General features: G+C 27.4%; 2 protein-coding genes across 2 annotated transcripts in view; one reads left to right on the forward strand and one right to left on the reverse strand.

Moving 5' to 3' along the window:
• Positions 1-25,262, reverse strand: part of LOC115996525 — a 140,857-nt gene that overhangs the window by 24,887 nt on the left and 90,708 nt on the right. The window lies entirely within an intron of this gene.
• On the forward strand, positions 8,081-11,199 carry LOC115996524. Its single transcript, XM_031235781.1, has 4 exons — positions 8,081-8,286; positions 8,720-9,886; positions 9,986-10,099; positions 10,828-11,199. Exons 2-4 carry the CDS (start codon positions 8,721-8,723, stop codon positions 10,853-10,855), a joined length of 1,308 nt encoding a protein of 435 aa, XP_031091641.1. The 5' UTR covers positions 8,081-8,286; position 8,720; the 3' UTR covers positions 10,856-11,199.

Here is a 25,262-nt window from a genome sequence, read left to right on the forward strand (position 1 = left end):
TAAAAACCTCTTGATACACAATGTTTAAGACCGTTTGGGTTGTTTTAAATTATAAATGTATAACTACATACATTTAGTGTTGAAGGAGAGTACTCCTCATTATCACCTAAAATAACAACTTTAAGACTGTTTGGGTTGTTAACTTTAGACAAAGTCACATGCAGTCTATGTATAAAAACATAATTTTTTTTTTTCAAAAGTAAGCCAACAACATTAACGGAAATTGTCTTCTTTGAAACTTAAAAGGCAATCTAAGGATCTGACGGGGTCAATAACAATCTTGGAATCAAAACTCAAGTACCCATACTACTTCCTGACATCACATTTATGTTGGTTGAACTGCATATTTATATTTATATATTACTAGTATTTTACCCGTGTAATGCACAAAAAATATTTGTTATTATGAATTTAAATAAAAAATTTAAAAAATGAAAATATATTAAAATGTACAATCTACACTTATAATAAGAGCCAATAATGTTAGACCCTTAACTGGAACTAAAAAAATGTTGGTGTAACATATTGTACTTTGTGTTCTTCTTATTGTGCAACCTCCAATTAAATTCCTAATATATCATAATCTTTTATAATTTTACCAAATTTTTCCGTTAAATATAACGGAATTTAACATTAAATTCTTTAGACAATTTGTTTCTTTATTGCAGTTTTCAAACAAATTGACAATATTCTATAATACAATTCTGTATAGATTTCTAACTTAAAATTGAATATTGAAGTCTTAATAAGATTCTATAATACAATTTTGTATAGATTTCTAACTAAACCATTATTCTACCGAGAATAACAATATATAAACCCCTCACCTTCTTACTGGTATTCACCCAAAACTAAACCTAACATATTCTACAACACATCATCTACTTGACATTCTATAGATATGATTGTCAAAATATTATCATGCTAATTCTATTATTTGTATTTGTACTCATAATGATTACATTTAAAAAAAAAATCAATGATGGTATACTCATTAATTAGTATAACTTCAATATCGTTATGTAAATATATCTATTGTATAATCTGTTCATCTATACTTGTATCCTTGTATGTAATGTTGTGGTTCTCATTATATTCGTCTATAATCTACACATTTTAGTTAATCCTAACTCCCTAATCTATGGTTTTTGAGTTTATGTTGTGGTTCCCATTATATTATTTCATAACATCCTTTATGAACATATTTTCCATGACACAAGAATATTAGTAATGACAAATGCAGTAAAGTTAATTGATATTGACACACAAAATGTGGGGTGGACTTGTACAATTCATGTCATTAAGAAAAACGAACCAAAAAATGCTATTGAAACGCTTGAGAAAAAGTATATGCTCATCGTACCTGAGGATGAAACAGTAAGTAAATAGTAAAATTTTTCTCCCTTTATTATTATTATTATTATTTTATTTTATTTTTATCATTATTAGTATTATTATTATTATTATTATTATTATTATTATTATTATTATTATTATTATTATTATTATTATTATTATAAACATGCTCTCATTCACCACCAACATCATTATAAATGCTATATCTAAATGCAAGGAACTCAGGTTCATTCAATAGTGTTTGATAATGACATTGGAATGTATGACATCACTTTACAAACCAACGAATGGTACATCACCTCAAATGTCATTGTCAAACCTGTCCGGACGAACTATAAAGTACTTGATCACAAATACAATTACACATGAATTTTAAATGGTAACACGTGACAATGATGACACGCCATTTGCTCCCATGTAAGTGGTTTATTTGTTTCTACTTATTTTAGTTGCAATTTAGCTATTTACAATTTCGTTATGTTTTATTAAAATATATAAGCATCGAGACTATTTCTTTGATTTTTATTAATTTACCATTTTTTTCTCTCTCATTATTATATGACTACTTTAACCAATTAAGAAACACTAATTTAAAAATACGCATTGGGCATTGGTTTATTCGCGCAACGCGCGTGTGATAACTAGTATAATAATATAGTTGAATTTTCATATATTTGGTCAAGTATCTATAATCATAGCATACAACATTAAAATTAAAATTTTGTATGATTAATATAATCTCTAATCATGCACATATTTAGATAAATTTATAGAGAAAAATTTACATAAATAAATTGAGTTATTGTGTAATATAGTGTATATACAAATAATATTTATTAATATGTATGTAACCCCTCGGTTTTTCCGACAAAGTTAAGATTCGAGAATATCGTTATAAAATTTTTTTTAAGCTATGACATTTAAGAGAAGGCTTCTCGGTGCTCGAATTAATTTTTTTTTAGGATTAGTTATCGATAAGCTGCGAACTACGTACCGGTCACGAGCCGAGAAAATTTTAAGGATATAGATTCAGTTCGAATTTTCCTAAAAATTGGATTATTAAGTATCATACGATTAAGCCTGAACTTCTAGTTAGTTCAAGAAAATTTTTACATGGACTGTAAGGGATAAATTGTTACGAACTCTGTACCCAGATTTCGCGAGACACCGAAAAATTCTCAATTTTGGTAATTTGAAACGGGATTATTTTTAGGATAATTTTGGTATTAGAATTTTCCCGAATTAAGTTATAATCCTCCGAACTTTCATCTGATTTAACCATAAACTGGCCAAATAGATTGTGATCTTCTTAAGGACTCCATAGGGTATTGACATGTGGCAAGCAAATCTAGCAAGATTGGATCAATTAATGACTAGCATTAATGAGGTATGGAGGCATTGCACTTGATTGCTTGATCTTCAAGAACAAAATCTACACTAATCCCTCTCTCCCTCTCTCATTTTCGGACTACACCCTTAGGAAGAAGAAAAAAAAAATTAACTTAGTCTTCCATTGTGATCCAAGAGCTCCCAAGCTTTTTCCAACCCAAGTGTCCAAGTGTAGGTAAGACCTTAAATCTTGTTGGATTAAATCATCTCTAGAACTCAAGTGTTGATGTTTAGTGCATGAAAAATATTGTTATTGTGGTGATATTTTTAGGGTCTTTGAATTCAAGGAAGGAACTAGCAACTACTTTGGTTTAAAAATCTTCCATTGAGGTAAGGAATCCCTTAAGTTGGCTCAATCACTTGAATGTAGACAAATGCTAGGAAATTATATGATTAGGGATTTTTACGTGATAATTATGTGTTATGTTATAAATCTAAAAGTTGGCTCAAAAATCCTTACGTTGATTTTTGGTAAATTCTAATATGCATGTTATAGCTATTTTATGCATGTATAGGTTGTATTTATGTCCATATAAGCCTATACTTGTGAAAATATTGAATAAAATCAAGCTAGTCTCTGGCAGTGACTTCCCAAAATTATTGGGAAAAATTGGTAAGGTATTTTGACTCCATTTTTTGTAGATATGTAGTTCAACAAGTGTAGAACCTACATATAAAATTTCGTAATGATCGGAGTAGTATAAGTATGGTTTTCGAATATTTTTCCAAAACTGGTCCAGAGAGAAAAATATTTCAGACCGAGGGCAAAAAGGGAATTTTCTGTGTTTATTCGTGTACCAAAATGACCAAAACTTTTTATGGACATCAAGTACTATAAGTTAGGGTTCTACCATAAAAATTTCAAGTGAAAAAGAGTTCGGAACTATCTTTACCGGCGCAATCTTTCGGACTGCGCCAAGCTGAAATGTTCTGAAAAGGAATGGTTAGAAACAACTTTGACCAAAAATATTTTGTAACAAAAATAGTAACGAGATTTTGGGATGTCACAATCAATTTGGAAGAAAAATTGTGTTTTTAAGAAACAAGCGTTTTCGACTCGTTTTTGACCAAACTTTTCCCCGGTAATTTTTTTACCCTGAGTGTTGCGATGTTTTGAAAGCCTACGGGCATCCGGGTGAATTTTTGAAGGCTTAAATATTATTTTTGTGCATTATATTTATTAACTTGGAAAATAATTATGTTTTGAAAATTATTGTGACTCCGTATTTGGATTTCCGTAATAGGACTAACACTAACCAAATTGTGTATTTTGGGAAAATATATTTTTAAACAAGTGTGATGGTTATGGAGTCGTGTGATAATAATGAATGGTGAGGGAGTCTGTATGATTAATCAATACTGCAGAGCGAAGTTTCTTCGCTGAGTGAAATGGTGAGGGGTCTGTATGATTAATCTATACTGCAGAGCGAAGTCTATTCGCTGAGTGGAGTTGTGAGAACTAACTGTCGGGTGTCTCGAACAGTAGTGTGGGTGTTGTGTTTCTCACGTGTGAATTAATGGTTGTGTTATGTGCCGAAATTACTTATATAATGTGGAATTGCTCGTTGTTAGAGTGATTGCAGGTAGACTGCTACTGATGGGTAACGTTTATCTTACCTTAATTATTATTGATGGTTGTTTTCGAAAACCTTTGTTTATTTTCGAGTGACCATGGATCCCCTTACTTAGCCGTCGCGCTAACTACACTTCATTGTGTCCATTATCATATGCAGTCTAGCATGGGCTCAGGTAGCCGATGAGCTCCGAATAGGATGGAGGTTGAGGTTGAGATCCTAGAATAGACACCCTGGAAGGATTATGTCCACTTGTATTAAGTTGGACTTTGGATGTATTTTGATGTTGTAAGTTTAGCCTGTGCGTTTAGGTATAGAAGAGATACCTAAGCGTGACGGTAACACCCAGTTTTCTGCTAGTTGGATTATTAGCTTCCGCTGTGATGTATATTATTAGGGATTTTGTAATAAATCCTAGAATGTGAAAATTGGGGTGTTACAATGTATATATGCAAATTCTATAATATAACTTTTGTAATTATAATTTATATTGATATATTATAATTAAAATAGATATTATATAATTCAATATAATTTTTTTATTATATAGATATTGATAAATATTATATAATTTTTTTCCTTGCTTGAAAAAATAGTCTTATTTTAGAATTTTACATTGATATCTGAGTATTGTTTCTGAATCTGCTTTGATGATACGTGTGATAACTAGTATAATAATATAGTTAAATTTTCATATATTTGGTCAAGTATCTATAATCATAGCATACAAAATTAAAATTAAAATTTTGTATGATTAATATAATCTCTAATTATCCTGCACATATTTAGATAAATTTATAGAAAAAAATTTACATAAATAAATTGAGTTATTGTGTAATATAGTGTATATACAAATAATATTTATTAATATGTATATATGCAAATTCTATAATATAACTTTTGTAATTATAATTTATATCGATATATTATAATTAAAATAAATATTATATAATTCAGTATACAATTTTATTATATAGATATTGATAAATATTATGTAATTTTTTTCCTTGCATGAAAAATTGTTCTTATTTTAGAATTTTACATTGATATCTGAGTTTCGTTTTAGAATCTGCTTTGATGATATTTTAAACTTTGAGTAACACTTGTGTAAGACCGTCTCACGGGTCTCAATCCATAAGACGGGTTGGATCTTTGATTAATGAATCAAATATTTGATTAATGGGTTGGATCTTTGACCTCATTAATTAAAAATCTGACCCATCTCACGGATTGAGACTCATGAGACGGTCTCACACAAGTTTTTGCTTTAAACTTTTTTTTGTTATCATAAATAGTAAATAGATGTTTGGAAACCATTTAGTTTTGCTTCTAAATATTTTCCAACCCATAAATGTAGTACACTCAAAACATGATCATCATTTAAATAATAGGTCCATAATAGAATTTGTGATTCAAATATTCAATATTTATAGATCTATGATATATACATTTTTTTTAAAAAAAAGAGAGAGACGCCGGGGTCAACCGGGTGCGGAGCACGAACGGGGTGAAACGGAGCTGGAGCGAACGTACGAACCCGGGGTCAACCGCGTGGCCGAGGTCAGCCCTCAGCCACGGGCTGACCACGCTCAGCCTCGGCTTCGGCCACAACGCTCGGACTCGGGCGAGCGTTCGTGCTTGGCCGAGGTCAGCCCTCGGCCTAGTGGAGGGGTCTTGGGTCCACGCATGAACCGGGTCTCGTGGCGGCGGGTTCGGCCCAGGCTGTTGGGCATGCTTTCCTGCGACTTCTCCGGGTCAATTAGGCCTTGAGCTAATATAAAAGCTCGTTAGTTTGTCTTGTTAGGAGTTAGGACATCTTCACTCACTTTTATCACTCTTGTCTTATCAGTACACTGTCATCCTCTTTAATAGCATTAAATATTATTCAATATACATCTACCCTGCGGTATACCTTTGATCCATTAACTTGTCGTACCCCATTTATTTAATTGGATTTATTAATTCGGACCACCCAGGTTATTGAAATCCATCAAACATTATAATTATTTTTTTTCAAATTCCGCAAATGTAAGTTAGTTCAATTAGTTCATTTTTATGTTAGTTTTTCTTCAATTATGTTATTAATGTAAATTATTTTTTTTGGGCTCATAATATTTAAATAATTATTGTTATTTTAGATTTGTAAAATTTTATAATTTATGGTATTTTATAAAATTTGTTTACAACATTTGCACTACAAAACTTTTAAATTAACGCAATAATACTTATATTTGTCACTAGTAGAATGCTAAAATCATAATAATTTATGTAGGGAGAAATTTATATATAATAGTAATAATATCGTAGTTATTTTTAAAAGTTAGATGAAGTAAACAAATTGACATGCAATAATTTTTTTTATGGTGAATTTTTTACATGCAACAATGAATCGATATGTATATATGTATGATAGTTATTATTTTCTCCTTTTAGCAATATANTATATATATATATATATATATATATATATATATATATATATATATATATATATATATTAATTTTAGAAATATATCACAGTTTTAGATCTCAATATACAAAATTACATTGCTCAATATCCACAATTTTGTTATATAGATTCAAAAGTTGTATTATACTGTTGAATATAGAGTTATGTAATTGTGAATATATACTACTAAAATTGTGAACGTAGAGTTTTAAAATTAGAGTTAATACCGTCTAAGGTCCTCCGAGTATAGTGGTTTAGCCACGTTTAGTCCTAAACTTTTAAATTATTACATGTGATCTTTCGACTTTCAAATTATTACCATCCGTGATCCAAGTTAATCACCTGTGGTCCTTCAACTATCAAATTTTAACCACACATGGTTCTTCAACTATCAAATTTTACCCACTCATGGTCCTTACAAGATGACCATGGATGGTTAAATTTTAAAAATTGAAGGACCGTGGGTGGTAAACTTAGACCATAGATGGTAACAATTTGAAAGTCGAAGGACTACATGTGGTAATTTGAAGGTTTAGGACTAAACGTGGCTAAACCACTATACTTGGAGGACCTTAGATGATATTAACTCTTTAATTAAAATTATGAACGTGGAGTTTTAAAATTATGAAAACGGACCATAGCATAACAACCGAGAATTTGCCTTCCGGACCCTTCTCCAAATCCCAATCCCCATTTCGGCCCATTAACCCTAAAAACCTAATACCCTTTACGACTTTACTCATTTCCCCTAAAATGCCTAACGGGCTGTTTGGCAGAGCGTAATAAAGGGGGCATTGAATTTAAATTCATTGAATTGTTAAGCTACTGTGTTTGGTAGGAGGGAATTGAAATTCCACGGAATTGCAATTCCCTCCTACTGCTGAATTAGAATTCTTACCCTCCCCCGGGAATTGTAATTCGGTGATGTTGGGGAGAAAGAGTGCTTGGATAAAGACTATTTTACCCTTCAATGATTAACCATTCTCCTTTTGTGTACGCCTCATTCACTCCTCCCTCATCTCACATTCACTCCTCATTCTCATTTCAATTATTATTATTATTATTATTATTATTACATTATACAGTCAACCCACATTGTTACATTTTCATATTTACATCATACATTATTATTATTATTATTATTATTATTATTATTACATAAGGGCATTTTGATCATTGTATCATCTATTCACTTTCAATTCCCTGCACCCATATTTCTGCATATCAAACACTGTAATTGCAATTCCTACTTTATTCATCGAATTACAATTCTTTTCCACCAAAATTCCCTTCTCCCAACCAAACGGGCAGTAAATCTTAAACTCCAATTTCCCCTTTCCAAATTACAATTGCAATTTGCCAACAAAGAGTACCGAGAGAGACGAGAGAGTCGGTCGTCTCCTTCGCAACTCCTCGACGACGGCACTCCAGTTCCAGTACCCCAACGACGGCACTCCACTCTAGTAGTCCACTCGGCAGTCTCCAAGTCGTCTGTCAGCATAGCCATTAGCCAGTCAGGTAAATAAATTTATTTTTTGTTTAATTATTGATGATCTGATCTATGTTAAATACTTGGATTGTTCTAGTGTTAAAACTTTATTATGCATATATCCACTCTGCCAGTGTATGTGTATCCAATATATATTGAATTATTTGGGGATGCGGCGGGGAGGGGTGTCCTGTCCACGAAAATTTTCCCGGGGATCCAGGGCCCAATATTAAGCTACACGGTATTAGAATTGAATTGAGGAATATGTTATAATGCACTGGCAGTTAGTTATGAAGACATGAAATTTTTTTGGGAGTGTGTTTAGAGTTGCCAATTTGGAGTTGTGCGCCTCATCTGCTTCTTTTACAAATTCTACTGTGTTTATGTGTTATTAGTTTTGATCTAATTATTTTTGTGTAATTATGAATCTATGTGTTTTGTTTTTAAATTTTCTTTTTCCAGGATGGCGGAATTCCAATATGCTTATTTCAATTCCGAAGCAGCAGCAATTGTTCAGATTAAAATCCCTACGACACTTAATACACCTTTCGAACCCGAAGTCAAGCTTGTGTTCTCTAATCCATCTAAACCTCCTCTTCCATCGGGTATGGGAGTCTTTAGCCACAATCACATTTTATATATGGTTGGGGGCTACAATACACGAAAGTTTAAGGGTACGGGCAACAATAGACGAGAGGTTAAGGACGATGACGATGCCTATGGATGTATCTTTGGATATGAATATGAATATGACGATCGTGTTCATATGTTTGATCCAACCAAGTGCCACCAAATTCCGGTTGAAAATATTGAAACACTTCAGAACTTAGGATGTGCACACACGGTGTTACCTAAAGTCATTCGAGCTGAGGATCGGATTTACCTGTTGTCACGTAAAGATGATCATTTTGGTTATAGAATTTGGTCTTCCAAAGAGCATCTTGACGAGAACGTGCCCTTGGATTTTCAATACTTTGATCTAAACAAGAAGTTGTTTGAAACCCTGCCATCCCCACCCATCCGAATTAATCTTGAAATGCACCTTAGTGTTATCGGTGTAAAGGGTTATTTTTTCCTTAGAGGTTATATATATGTGTTTATTACAGACACTACGACTTGTTTTGAAACATTTAAGTTCAGCACCAAAGATTCAAAATGGGAGGATTGCAAGTCCTTTGTGGACAGATTTGAAGAGAGAAATATTCCTTTTCCCTTCTTGCATGCTGGCGATATGGGGGTTTCGGATGAATTTGATGATAACACTTGGATTCTAGTCTCCCTTCATGGTAAACTGCCCACTGCATATCGTGTTCGCCTTAGTGACACGGGTGATATTGATCCTATATCTCACAGGGTTCTAGCTGAATTTAAGTTTTCTGATGCTGATATGCCTTACTCAGTACATGATTGGAAACAATTAGCTGATATGGGAGGTGAAAGGTTTTGTGTGATGCACACTACTTCAAGTGGAGATTTTTTTATATACGTCTTCGAAATTAATTTTAGACTTGAACATGCCATTCAAACCTTTGAAAGTGGAGATCGTTCGTCAAATATTATTTTCAGTATGAAATTCAATCCTTATGACACCCTCCCTAAGGGGCATGTCCTTACCGGTTTCTGTATAGCGTAAGTACACCCCACACCCCACCTTCATGCTTCTACTTGTGTGAAAAAGCTTATAATTCATTCTTTTGATGTCCCAATTGTTTGTATATTTATTTCCAGCTCTGCTCCTCTTCCTGCATCTCCCGACAATGAAGACCAAGACAAGACTCCTCCTCGTGCATCTCCCGACAATGCAGACCAAGAAGACCAAAACTCCTCCTCCTGCGCCACTGAGTAAGTTTACTTCTTAATTCTTCTTCTCCTCCTTGCGCTTGTCAACTTTGCCAATTCTCTTTAATGCAACTTGGAAAAACTTTAAAATTTTCATTTGTATGTTGTATTTTGCTTAATATAGTAATCAGCAGTGTTAATTTATTGGGAACAAAGGGTATGCTTCTTGTTTCTTACTGAATGTGAAGTGTTGAAACATTGATAAATGAGTTTCATTCTTTCTTTTCTAGCTTTAAGTTGTTCTTGATGGCTTATACATTATACATATACATATGTACGTAATGTGGTAAATTATAAAGGGAAACTAGCTTTAGCTACACAAAGTTTGCAATATATATCTAGTGAGTGTGTTTATACAAAATGTTTGAATGGAAGAAGAGGATTACCTTTCATGTTTCCTGGAATTCTTTTTGCTGTCTTCTTTGTACTGAATGCTCTGATCTTGGGGGAGCAAGCTTCTGGAGCTGTTCCATTTGGTATCTTAGTTCCATTAGTGTTTGTACTTTGTAGGCAGTTATTTAGGTTATAAAAATCCCTGTAAAGACGAATAAGATCATATGAAACCTGCCTTTTCGATCTATACTTGCTGGAGGCATTCTTCCTTTTGGGGCTGTTTTTCATCTTGAAATCCATATGGCTGAACCAGTTCTACTACATCTTTGGTTTCCTTTTCATAGTTTTCCTGATCACATGTGCAGAGATAACTGTCTGTTGTGCTCTGCTACTTGCAGGCTTGCAGTGAAGACTACTATTATCTGACTGCTGGATCCTTACTTTTATACTCTATTTTCTTTTCTTCACCAAGTTGGAAATTACAAAGCTGGTGTCAGGCATGTTATATTTCGGCTACATGTTGATTGAGTCATATGCCTTGTTCGTTTGGGACAATTGGCTTTTATGCATGCATGCTTCTGGTTTGTACTCAATTACTAGTGATGAAGTTGATTCATAAGCATTTTCTTGTATTAGGATTTGTCTGATCTTGGTTATGAATATTTTAGATTCCATTTCTTTAACTACTGCCTTTAATAAACTTAAAAGGATACTTTTTAGCTTCTGTTGATGGTTGAAGCAACATTTTGATAAATGTCCAGTTTAAGCAACATTTTTTTTTACATAATTTTTAAAAATTCATATTTAACGATTGAATTGTTGCCTGTGATCTTCCGACTTTTAAATTGTTACTACTTTGGTCCTCCGAAATTGCTACTTCTCGTGATCCTTCCGTTACTTTACTCGGTAAAATTGTAGTTTCATGTTATTCTTTCATTTTTAAAATAAAAATAAAATAATTCTAGACTACATGTTCTACCAAATTCAATTTCAATTTCTTCTCCAAATCAATACTATATGCCCTAAGCATTGATAGCATCCATTTGTACCCATTGAGAGATTTCGTTTGTTTTTACAGGGAGGATATGTAGGAAGGCAATATAACTGTGATTTAATGTCATTGTAACATTGTATTAAGCAATGACGTATTTGCAATTTAATGCACTAATTAGTGCATAGTAGTAGTAGTTATACAAGGTTATAATTAAATTCTGAATCCTAAAAGTAATGAAATCTTGTGACGAGGACCATATATATGAGATGGAGGTGAGCTTTAATTTAGGACTAAGTGTTTTGGCCACTACTTTACCTGATGCCCAGTTCATAATCAATCAATCGTTATACGCTTAGTTCTATACGACGTCATTCTGAATTTTAATTTTGACGATGGTCATTTGTCGTTTAGTTCTCGTTACAATTGTTTTTTTTTTGTTTTTTTGTTTTTTGTTTTTTTTTTTGTAAAGCATGTCCACGGACCATGTACTTGAAATAAAGTAAATGTAACATGTGTTTTTGTCTCTTGTGCTATGCGTTTTTGTGCGATATGCAATTTTGTACCTTAAGAATATTGATTTTGTAGTTCGAACTAAAGTAAATACGGAGTATAAAACATGTGTACATGTCTTGTGTTAAGTGTTTCTGTGTCACATGTTATGCAATTTTGTACCTTAAGCGTATAGATTTTGTACTTGAAATATATTATAGAAAAATTACCAATTTGGTCCCGATTTAACGGATGTTTAACGGCAAAATAACCGGAGGACCAAATTGGTTAAAATTTTCAAAGTCGAGGAACTTAATTGGGCACGAAAAATTATCGAAGACCAAATTGGTAATTTCGCAATAGTCGATGGACCATTTCGGTAATAAACACTATATATATATATATATATATATATATATATATATATATATATATATATATATATATATATTGTTAAAAAGAGAAAATAATAATATAATACATATATACATATTGAATTATTGTTGCATGTCAAAAGTTCACCCACAAAAAATTGTTGAATGTCAATTTGTTTACTTAATCTAACTTTTAAAACTAACTACAATATTATTACTACTATATATAAATTTCTTCCTACATAAATGATGTTGGTTTTCAAAGTTTAAAAATATTAAAGGTAAAATATATCATTATTATGATTTTAACATTCTACTAATAACAAGTATAATTGTTATTGCATTAATTTAAAGGTTTTGTACTACAAATGCTGTAAACAAATTTTATAAAATAGCATGAATTATAAAAATTACAAATCTAAAATAATAGTTATTATTTAAATATTATGAGCCCAAAACAAATTAATTTACGTTAATAACATAACTGAAGAAAAACTAACATAATATTATATAATAATTTCTTATTAGAAATTATAGCCTTCCTTAGCATTCCTTATTTATGGCTAAAATTGACAAAATATTCCTAAAAATGATATCATTCAAATTGAACTATAATTAATTAATATAATTAAAGTAGTTCCGTGCACCCATAGCATTCAAATTGAACTATAATATATATAATTAAACTACTTAAATTATATTTTATTTATATTGAAAATGGTGCTGAAATAAAAGGTATGAAATATTTTATACTATATGATGTATATTATAATATTCTAAAAAATATTACTATATTATGTTAATGTACGTAATTAAATTCCTCTCATTATGATATTTAAAAAAAAATCAACAATCAAATTACTAAATGATGTATATTATAATTAAATTCCTCTCATAATGATATTAAAAAAAATTCCAACAATAAAAAATAAAATACCAACAATCAAATTACTATGTGATGTATATTATAGTATTCCAAAAAATATTACTATATTATGTTAATGTACGTAATTAAATTCCTCTCATGATGATATTCAAAAAAAATTCAACAATCAAATTACTATATGATGTATATTATAGTATTCCAAAAAAATATTACTATATTATGTTAATGTACGTAATTAAATTTCTCTCATGATGATATTCACAAAAAAAATTCAACAATCAAATTACTATATGATGTATATTATAGTATTCCAAAAAAATATTACTATATTATGTTAATGTACGTAATTAAATTTCTCTCATGATGATATTCACAAAAAAAATTCAACAATCAAATTACTATATGATGTATATTATAGTATTCCAAAAAAATATTACTATATTATGTTAATGTACGTAATTAAATTTCTCTCATGATGATATTCACAAAAAAAATTCAACAATCAAATTACTATATGATGTATATTATAGTATTCCAAAAAAATATTACTATATTATGTTAATGTACGTAATTAAATTCCTCTCATGATAATATTTTCAAAAAATAAAAATTTCAACAATCAAATTACTATATGATGTGTGTGTGTGTGTGTGTGTGTATATATATATATATATAAAAGAAGTGTTGTTTTCCTGTCCTTCTTAAAAAATATACTTTTGTTCTGAAATTTGAAATTACAATCATTTTTTGCCTAATTAAATAATTAAAAAAATTCTATATATGTTAATTTAATTTATAGTAATGGTTACCTAAAATATTTATTATACCATGAATCATAGTCTACTTTAAGGTACAATAAACTAATACTCTGTATATTCTTTTCAACTTAAGTTCAATTTTTTATGTAAAAATAAAATTAATATATAAAAATATATCATTAAAAAGTTCTAATTAAAAACTTTTAAATAACACCTATATTGATATTTTATTTTAATGTATTATATTAACATACAATTATATTAAATCACTATATTATATTCATTTTCAATATAGTATTGAAAAGGAAGGCTAGAATTTCTGATAAGGAATTATTATATAATATTATGTGCACCGATTTCAAAATTTTTGGACTAAAATGAGCGGGAAAGTTAGTACTTCTGTTTTAATATATATATATATTCTATTTTCCATCATTATATTGCTATATATAGATCTCTATCCTTCATAAAGTCATAAATAATAATATGGTAATTTATTGGTAATAGAATTTATAAAAACGAAAATATATATTCTATTAAAATAAAAAAAAATTCTAAATCAAAATAGATATGTAAAATTTAATTTATTCTAATAAGATAAAATTTTAATTTAAAGAAATATATATATATATTGCTAAAAAGAGAAAATAATAACTATAATACATATATACATATTGAATCATTATTGCATGCATGTCAAAAGTTCCCAAAAAAAATTATTATATGTCAATTTGTTTACTTCATCTAACTTTTAAAAATAATTACAATATTATTACTACTATATATAAATTTCTTCCTACATAAATAATGTTGGTTTTCAAAGTTTAAAAATGTGAAAGGTAAAATATATGATTTTAGCATTATACTAATAACAAATATAAGTATTATTGTATTAATTTAAATGTTTTGTAGTACAAATGTTGTAAACAAATTTTATAAAATACCATAAATTATAAAAATTTACAAATCTAAAATAATAGTTATTATTTAAATATTATGAGCCCAAAATAAATTAATTTACATTAATAACATAACTGAAGAAAACTAACATAAAAATGAACTAATTGAACTAACTTACATTTGCGGAGTTTGAAAAAAAATATAATGTTATTGGGTAAATGTCTCACATTTAAATATAATGTTATTAAATTAATTAAAATTCACATATTTAAGAATGATGCATCATATCGAGATCTATCAATTTAAAATGAAAAAAAGAATAAGAGACAATAGAACTAAAAGAAATAAACTTTCAATAAATTAGTTAAAAACATATCATAGATCTACAAATATTGAATTGAACCACAGAGTTAATTGTGGACCTATTAATTAAATGATGATCTATAGATGTTTTGATTGTTCTACATTTACGGGTTGAAAAATATTTAGAAACAAAACTAAGTGGTTTCCAAACATTTATTAGTATTTATGATAACATACAATAGTTTAAGGCAAAAACTTGTGTTTGACCGTCTAATGGTATCAATCCGTGAGACGGGTCGAATCTTTAATTAACGGTGTCAAAGAGATGACCCGTCTTACGGATTGAGGCCCATGAGACGGTCTCACACAAGTGTTACTCAAAGTTTAAAATAACACCAAAGTAGATTTTGAAACAAAACTCAAATATCAATGTAAAATTTTAAAATAATAATGTATTTTCATGCAAGGAAAAAAAATATAATATTTATCGATATCTATATAATAAAAAAATTATCAATTTCTATTTTTATCCATTTATGTAGACATATATTATATTTATAGTATTTTGTACAATATGAATATATATACACATTTTTAAATAGAATTGTGATTACTGACATAATTATACACGTTAATTACTACAATGGTTACTTATTAAAAAATTATTTTAAAATATGTCTAAACTCATACTCTTAATTAAAAATTCAAAAATATTTAAAAATTTGTCTAAATATGTAATATATTTAGGGACTACATTAATCCATATAAATTTAAAAAGTAAATTCTTTTAATTTGTAAATGTAATTTTCTTATTAAAAATTAATAAAATATAAAATATAATTAAGAATAAAATTATAAAATTAACAAAATGTGTATTCATAAATATTTATATTTATAAAAATGCATACATACATATACTTATGCATTATATTAATCATACAAAATTAAAATGCTATTTTTTAATTTCTAAATTTAATTATTTTAATTAGCATATATCAATACAAATTATAATTACAGAAATTATATTATAGAATTTGCATATATACATATTAATAAATATTATTTGTATATACACTATATTACATAATCATATAAGAAATTGCGTATGATTAGAGTTTAAAATCACATATACAGAATTTAAAATTTACATTTTTTAATTTCTAAGTATAATTTTCTTAGTTATTATTCATATTGTTAGAATTATAATATATATGAAATAAGATTAGGAATAATTCAATTTANATATATATATATATATATATATATATTGCTAAAAAGAGAAAATAATAACTATAATACATATATACATATTGAATCATTATTGCATGCATGTCAAAAGTTCCCAAAAAAAATTATTATATGTCAATTTGTTTACTTCATCTAACTTTTAAAAATAATTACAATATTATTACTACTATATATAAATTTCTTCCTACATAAATAATGTTGGTTTTCAAAGTTTAAAAATGTGAAAGGTAAAATATATGATTTTAGCATTATACTAATAACAAATATAAGTATTATTGTATTAATTTAAATGTTTTGTAGTACAAATGTTGTAAACAAATTTTATAAAATACCATAAATTATAAAAATTTACAAATCTAAAATAATAGTTATTATTTAAATATTATGAGCCCAAAATAAATTAATTTACATTAATAACATAACTGAAGAAAACTAACATAAAAATGAACTAATTGAACTAACTTACATTTGCGGAGTTTGAAAAAAAATATAATGTTATTGGGTAAATGTCTCACATTTAAATATAATGTTATTAAATTAATTAAAATTCACATATTTAAGAATGATGCATCATATCGAGATCTATCAATTTAAAATGAAAAAAAGAATAAGAGACAATAGAACTAAAAGAAATAAACTTTCAATAAATTAGTTAAAAACATATCATAGATCTACAAATATTGAATTGAACCACAGAGTTAATTGTGGACCTATTAATTAAATGATGATCTATAGATGTTTTGATTGTTCTACATTTACGGGTTGAAAAATATTTAGAAACAAAACTAAGTGGTTTCCAAACATTTATTAGTATTTATGATAACATACAATAGTTTAAGGCAAAAACTTGTGTTTGACCGTCTAATGGTATCAATCCGTGAGACGGGTCGAATCTTTAATTAACGGTGTCAAAGAGATGACCCGTCTTACGGATTGAGGCCCATGAGACGGTCTCACACAAGTGTTACTCAAAGTTTAAAATAACACCAAAGTAGATTTTGAAACAAAACTCAAATATCAATGTAAAATTTTAAAATAATAATGTATTTTCATGCAAGGAAAAAAAATATAATATTTATCGATATCTATATAATAAAAAAATTATCAATTTCTATTTTTATCCATTTATGTAGACATATATTATATTTATAGTATTTTGTACAATATGAATATATATACACATTTTTAAATAGAATTGTGATTACTGACATAATTATACACGTTAATTACTACAATGGTTACTTATTAAAAAATTATTTTAAAATATGTCTAAACTCATACTCTTAATTAAAAATTCAAAAATATTTAAAAATTTGTCTAAATATGTAATATATTTAGGGACTACATTAATCCATATAAATTTAAAAAGTAAATTCTTTTAATTTGTAAATGTAATTTTCTTATTAAAAATTAATAAAATATAAAATATAATTAAGAATAAAATTATAAAATTAACAAAATGTGTATTCATAAATATTTATATTTATAAAAATGCATACATACATATACTTATGCATTATATTAATCATACAAAATTAAAATGCTATTTTTTAATTTCTAAATTTAATTATTTTAATTAGCATATATCAATACAAATTATAATTACAGAAATTATATTATAGAATTTGCATATATACATATTAATAAATATTATTTGTATATACACTATATTACATAATCATATAAGAAATTGCGTATGATTAGAGTTTAAAATCACATATACAGAATTTAAAATTTACATTTTTTAATTTCTAAGTATAATTTTCTTAGTTATTATTCATATTGTTAGAATTATAATATATATGAAATAAGATTAGGAATAATTCAATTTAATTATGTAAATTTTTCTCTATTAATTTATATAAATATTTACATGAATAGAGATTATATTAATCATACAAAATTTTAATTTTTTATGCTACGATAATAGATACTTGACTAAATATATAAAAATCCAACTATATTATTATATTGTACATTTTAATATATTTTTTTTAATTTTTTTTATTTAAGTTCATAATAAAAAAAATTTCCGTGCACCGCACGGGTAAAACACTAGTATATATAATAACAGAAGTGCCTGAAAGAGTTTTTCCGCCCAAACTGAAGGACATTTTAGTAATAATATAATTAATATAACTAGTATTTTCGCCCGTGCGTTGCACGGAATGAATTTGTTATAATATTTTAAGAATATTTGGATTGATATACAATTATATAAATTATAACATCGAATATTATATAGCACAATTGATGAAATTAGTTCGATTGATTATGTTTTCTAATGTTTTCTTTGCTTGAATTAGAGCAAATAATTGTCCAATTACCCGTGCAATTCACGAATAAATTTTTGTATTATTTATTTAGATAATAAAATTAAAGAAATTTTTTTTAAAAAAAATATAATATTGAACATGTACATTTATTTGATTATAAGATTAGTGCAAAAGTATCACTCAATTAATTGAATAATATATGACTTGTTTGTTTACAATTATCTTAAAAAGATCTAAACCCAGTGGGGTAGCTCAAGTGGCAAGTGAGCTCTCTTTGTGGGGAGGAATTTCGGGAGAACCTGGGTTCAATTCCCAGCCGGACCGTTAAACGGACGGAGATAAAGACCCTATAATTTACCAAAAAAAAAATCTTAAAAAGATATATATTTAATATAACTTAAGTAATTATATTATTACAAAAATAAATGAGAAATAATTTAACTTTTATTAGTACGGAGTATAAAAATAAATTCAACGACCAATATTTCGCTTAATTAGCATAATAATTATTAGGCAATTATTATTAGTCAATTACACTAAATTAATTATTTTTCGTTAATAGGAATATCAATTCGTATATACAAAAATTATTATTATTATATATTAAATATGTTCGACCTTCTGCAGTGTTCATGTCACACGTGTACTAATTAATTTGATCAACGACATCTAAAGTTGGTGAGGGGATTGCTCAACCTTCTAGTTAATAAATATTAATTATTATGAAATACTATTTATTAATATAATTAATAATTAATATAATTAATTAATTAATATTTAATTTATATAATTATAATAATATAATTGCCGATTATATTTCCAATGAAATATTAATATATTCATTTTATTTTTTCTAATATTTTAATTTCCTTTTGAATATATTCATTTCATTTTTCCTTTATAAAAAGAATTATTGATTGTCATTCATTTTTTCTTCATAATTTTTTCCTAATATTTCATTTGTTAGTTACTAATTCTTTTGTAGGGAAAGCTATGCTATATTTCAAGTGAAATATTTAATATATTCAATTCGTTTTTCCTAATATTTCATGTCCTTTTAAATATATTCATTTCATTTTTCCTTCATAAAAAGAATTAATATTGATCTCCATTCCGTTTGCCTTCATAATTTTTTCCTAATATTCCATTTGTTGGTTACTAATTTTTTCATATGGAAAGCTGTGTTATATTTCCAGTGAAATATTAATATATTCCTTTCATTTTTCCTAATATTTTATTTCCTTATAAATATATTCATTTCCATTTTCCTTCATAAAAAATTTAATATTCATTTCCATTCTTTTTTCCTTCATAATTTTTCCGAATATTTTATTTGGTGTTTACTAATTTGTTTGTAGAGAAAGCTGTGTTATATTTCCAGTGAAATATTAATATGTTCATTTCGTTTTGCCTAATATTTCATTTTCTTTTGAATATATATATTTCCTTTTTCCTTCATACAAATAATTAATATTATTTTACATTCTTTTTTCCTTTATAACTTTTTCCTAATCATTCATTTGGTGGTTACTAATTTTTTCGTAAGGGAAAAGTTGTGTTATATTTCCAGTGAAATATTAATATATTCATTTCATTTTTCATAATATTCCATTTTCTTTTTAGTATATTCATTTCCTTTTTCCTTCATCAAAAGAATTAATATTGCTTTCCATCCATTCCTTTTTCCGGATAATAGTTGCCAATTAATTGGCCTGATTCCTTGTCAATTAGTAAGAAAATATTAATAACAGATTTCCGTGTAATATTTATTTTCTTTACGTTCATAAAAATTTATTATTAATTTCCATATGATTAAAAAGTAATATAATTATAAAAATATAATTGTTGAATATATTTTCAGTGAAATATTAATAAATTCATTTTTTTCATTCTAAATAATTAATATAATTATAATTATAATATAATTTTCGATTATATTTCCAGTGAAATATAAATATATTCATTTCCTTTTCCTTCATATATTCATTTTCATTTCTTTTCCCTTCATAAATTTTTGCTAATATTTCATTTGGTGGTTACTAATTTTTTTCATAGGGAAAGCTATGGTATATTTATAGTGAATTTTTATTATTAATCTTCTTTTTCGTTTGGCCTGATTCTGTGTCAATTAGTAGCATTAGTAACATAATATTATTATTTAACAGATTCCCATGTGTAATATTTATTTCCTTTTTCATTCATAACAATATTTTAATATTCATTTTCATATAATTAATAAGTAATATAATTACAAAAATATAATTTCCAATTATATTTCCAATGAAATATTAATATATTCATTTTCTTTTTCCTTCATAAATATTAATATGATTATTAATATAATTATAATAATTTAATTGTCAAAATAAATTCAATTCCTTTTTTGTTCAATTTTCAATTAAATATTAATATTAATTTACTTTTTCAAATGGCCTAAATTCCGTGCCGTTTGATTTCCAGTTAATTATTTTTTTAATATTTTTTTTAAATTATTATTTCACCTTGAACATGGTATGAATAAACGAATAAAACAACTACATATTCAAAGTAATGTAAAACCATGAAATATTAAGATTTAAACAAATTATACAAATTTAAAATTTGAAATCTTTAATGCCCAAAAACATAAAATGTCTATGATTTCAACAGGAAATATTTTATTAATTGATTCTCAACTTTCACATCTCTTAACAAATTCATCATCCTTTGCATCACTTGCTTATTAAGCTCCAAATATCTACATTTGTAATTAAAGAATCAAGAGGGCTAGAAATATAAGATTTCAAATATAAAAGAATAGTTAAAAAAATCAATTAAAAATGAATAGTTAATACTTAGAATAAAAGTTGTAGTTATTTGACAAATTACCTTACCTTTCGATAATTGAAGCTACCAACAATTAATCCCAGTGCTTGTGATTGCAAAATATAAGAACCTACAATGAATGTAACCAAAAAAAAAAAAAAAGAAGATATGTCTCACTTTTATGGAGAAAGGTGGTTCTTCCTATGTACATTGATGCTTTCACAAACGAAAAATAACAGAACTAAGAGAGATTAAAATGGGTGGTGGTAGTTTACTGGGTTTCTTCTTGTATTTATAGCTATAAAGAGAGAGAGACAGAGCTATTATTGGTAATTAGTAATAATTGGTAATTGGTAATTCATTTGATTATCATTCATATGTTTTCACCATTAACGTAATAATAACATATCTTTTGGTAATAATTGGTAATTGGTAATAAATAAATGGAATTGTAAACAAAAAGGTATTGGAATATAATATATATGGAATTCAATTATAATTAATAGAATTGCATACAATTATAACTAATATATTTTTATATATTATTATATAGATATAGATATAGATATAGATTATGATTCTACCATAATAAATAAATAAATAAATAAATCTATACCATAAACATTTTTCGGTGGTATTATATTAATGCATGTATATGTATTAATCTATAAAATATAAATATACTATCATAATAATTAATAACCATAAACAATTTTCAGTGGTATTACATTAATGCAGGTATATGTATTAATCTATAAAATATAAATATACTATCATAATAATTAATTACCATAAATATTTTTCAGTGGTATTACATTAATGCACGTATATGTATTAATCTATAAAATACAAATATACGATCATAATAATTACCATAATTACTAATAAGGAATTACCATAATTACTAATAACTAATTACCAATCTATACTATATATAATATATTATGATTACCATAATTACTAATATTATGATAGAATAATATTAATTAATTATAATTAGAATAATAATTACCATATTACTAAAATGCCCCTACGTTTGGGCGGGAAATTTTGAAGGAGGATAATGCTTTTATATATAGTATATAGTATAGATATAGATAGATTAAATTAAAATAATTCATATTTTGTTAATAATATAATTAATATATCACCCTACTAATTAGCCAAATTTCCTAAACCACTCCCCATCCCCACCACTCTTAATTTCTTACCCTTTTCACCTCTATCTCCCCCTCCCTTAATTTCTATATAAACTATTGTTTATAATCATAATCATATAAACTAGAGATGTGGGAAGCAATGATTCCTAATTCGCAAAAAAAAAAAAAAGAATTAAGTTTTCGGTTTTTGAAAAATAAAATAAAAAAAAATTTCAGTTTTCCTTCTCAAAAAATGTTTGAAACCCTCTCAATGTTTTCTCTGCTCAGCTCCTCACCCGTAGGTATGTATCTTCATGCACTCTATCTTTTGAATTTGTATGCACGTAAAGCATTGATGCGTTTATTTACGAATTTGATTTTGGTTTTTTTTTTGGTTGTGTGATGTAAAGAAACGATGGATGATATAAGGCAACAAAAATTCATATGGTGCAAATTCAATGATGATGCCGGGTTGGTTTAGGTCACGATGAGGTAGCTTCGATCTCCTTTGCTCAATCTGTACCAGATCCATTGAGTTTTGAAGCCAGCAATTTCTAATTGTTACTGGGTATATGAAGATTTTAATATGATTTATTTTTTAGGAGTTCCCCATTTGAAAGAGGGTGACGCCCGGCCGCAAGGAGGGAGACCAAGATGGGCGGCGCCACCAAATCCTAAGATGGGTCCTTGGTTGATTCTCTTAAAGAAGATTGCTCAGTCTCATAATTTGCTTCCTGAGTTTGAGGTATGTAGAAGAAGTGTGTTGAAAAAGATTTTGGGGTGTTCTCTAAATATTTGTTAGAGTTGATTGGGTTAGTGTGGTTTTTTATTCATCAGATTTCTATTTTTTTATTAAAATGCATCTTATTATTTATATACACAAGAACTGTTGTCCATTGTCACATTTTTAGTGGCATTTTTTTAATCAATTCCTTTTAACTTTTTTAATCTTGTAGGCATAGAAGTTTATTTTTAATAGAGAAAATATCATTTTTAGTCCCTCAACTATAATACATGTATCAATTTTGGTCCTTGACTATTAAAAATTTTAAGTTAGGTCCATGACTATTCAATTTGTATCACTTTTGGTCCTTGACTATTAACATTTTCAAATTAGGTGCATGACTATTCATTTTGTATCACATTTGGTCCTGCCGTTAAATTTTCCGACCAAATTTCCGGCGAAGTCATCGGGACCGACTAATTTATTTAATTTTTATTTTAAAATTTATTTTAATACTCCGTAACTTTTAAATAAAAAAACTTTAAAATAAAAATAAAAATAATTTAAAAAAATAGAAAACGCCGGTCACCCCCGATAACTTCGCCGGAAATTTGGCCGGAAAATTTAACGGCATGACCAAATGTGATACAAAATGAATAGTCATGCACCTAATTTGAAAATGTTAATAGTCAAGGACCAAAAGTGATACAAATTGAATAGTCATGGACCTATTATAGTTGAGGGACTAAAAATGATATTTTTCTCTTTTTAATATGATGTTAGTTATTGTTATCTTATACTATCTTTTATTATTATCAATTGGAGATGTAAAAAACTGCAACTTTACTATTTCTTATGAAGAGATAGTTAAACTGTCAGATTATGAAGAGATATTTCTATTTTAAATTTGTATTTTTTAGTGTGTAGTTGATTTTTTTTAAAGAGAAGTATTGTGTATTGCTTTACTTTATAAGTAAAATTAAATTTAATAATTTTCTCTACTTTTTAATAATTGCCTCCCTCACAGCCTATTAGTCAATAATAATAATGATAATAATAATAATAATAATAATAATAATAATAATAATAAATTTTAGCAAGTTTTGATTCCGATTATAATTCTAATGCTATGATTAAACCAATTAAGTATCCAAAATATTTTGGTTGCCATAAATCATTGATTATTGATTCCAATTATTACTAATATTTATTATTAATTGCACACCAATGCGCTCAAATGGAACCTCCGATATGATCCTCATCCGGGAAGGCTTTGCAGCATCTTTTACTCCCCCGAAAAGGCGAAAAACACTTTGGATCAAATGGACTAAGCCTCCTTCGGGAAGGCTTAAGCTAAACACGGATGCATCTTTCACAAGCTCTGGAACCGCAGGTGGTGCCTGTCTTAGAGATTCAACTGGTAACCTTGTGGCTGCGCTCTCGTTCCCGCTAAAGGCATCATCCGCTCAGGAAGCCGAAGTTCTTGCCCTTGAATCTGCACTCATTTGGTGTGAATCGGCTGCCATTTTCCCTAAAGCTATTGAGGTTGATTCCTCTTCTTTGATTAGCTTTGTTTCCTCTAATTTACATCAAGTTCCGTGGAAACTACGCGATGCGATTCATATTATTCGGAACATGCTTGCTACTTGGTCACCTTCTTTGTCTCATACTTACCGAGAGGCGAACAAAGTGGCCGACGCTTTAGCTTTTTTTGGCTTAAACCGCCCTTCCCCTTTGTTGTATCGTGATTTTTTCTCCTTGCCGACTCCAGTGCAAGAAGCCTTCATGTATGATTTTAGGGGTTTTTCTGCCCCCCGTTTGATTAATGCATAATGTTACCTTCTTCGCAAAAAAAAAATAATAAAAATTGCACAATACTATAGGTTTAGTTGAAGTTTTCCATTGTACAATTATTAGTTAAAAATGGTGATTACTGT

The sequence above is a fragment of the Ipomoea triloba genome, chromosome 11 (genome assembly GCF_003576645.1).
Source record: "Ipomoea triloba cultivar NCNSP0323 chromosome 11, ASM357664v1".
NCBI lineage: Eukaryota > Viridiplantae > Streptophyta > Magnoliopsida > Solanales > Convolvulaceae > Ipomoea > Ipomoea triloba.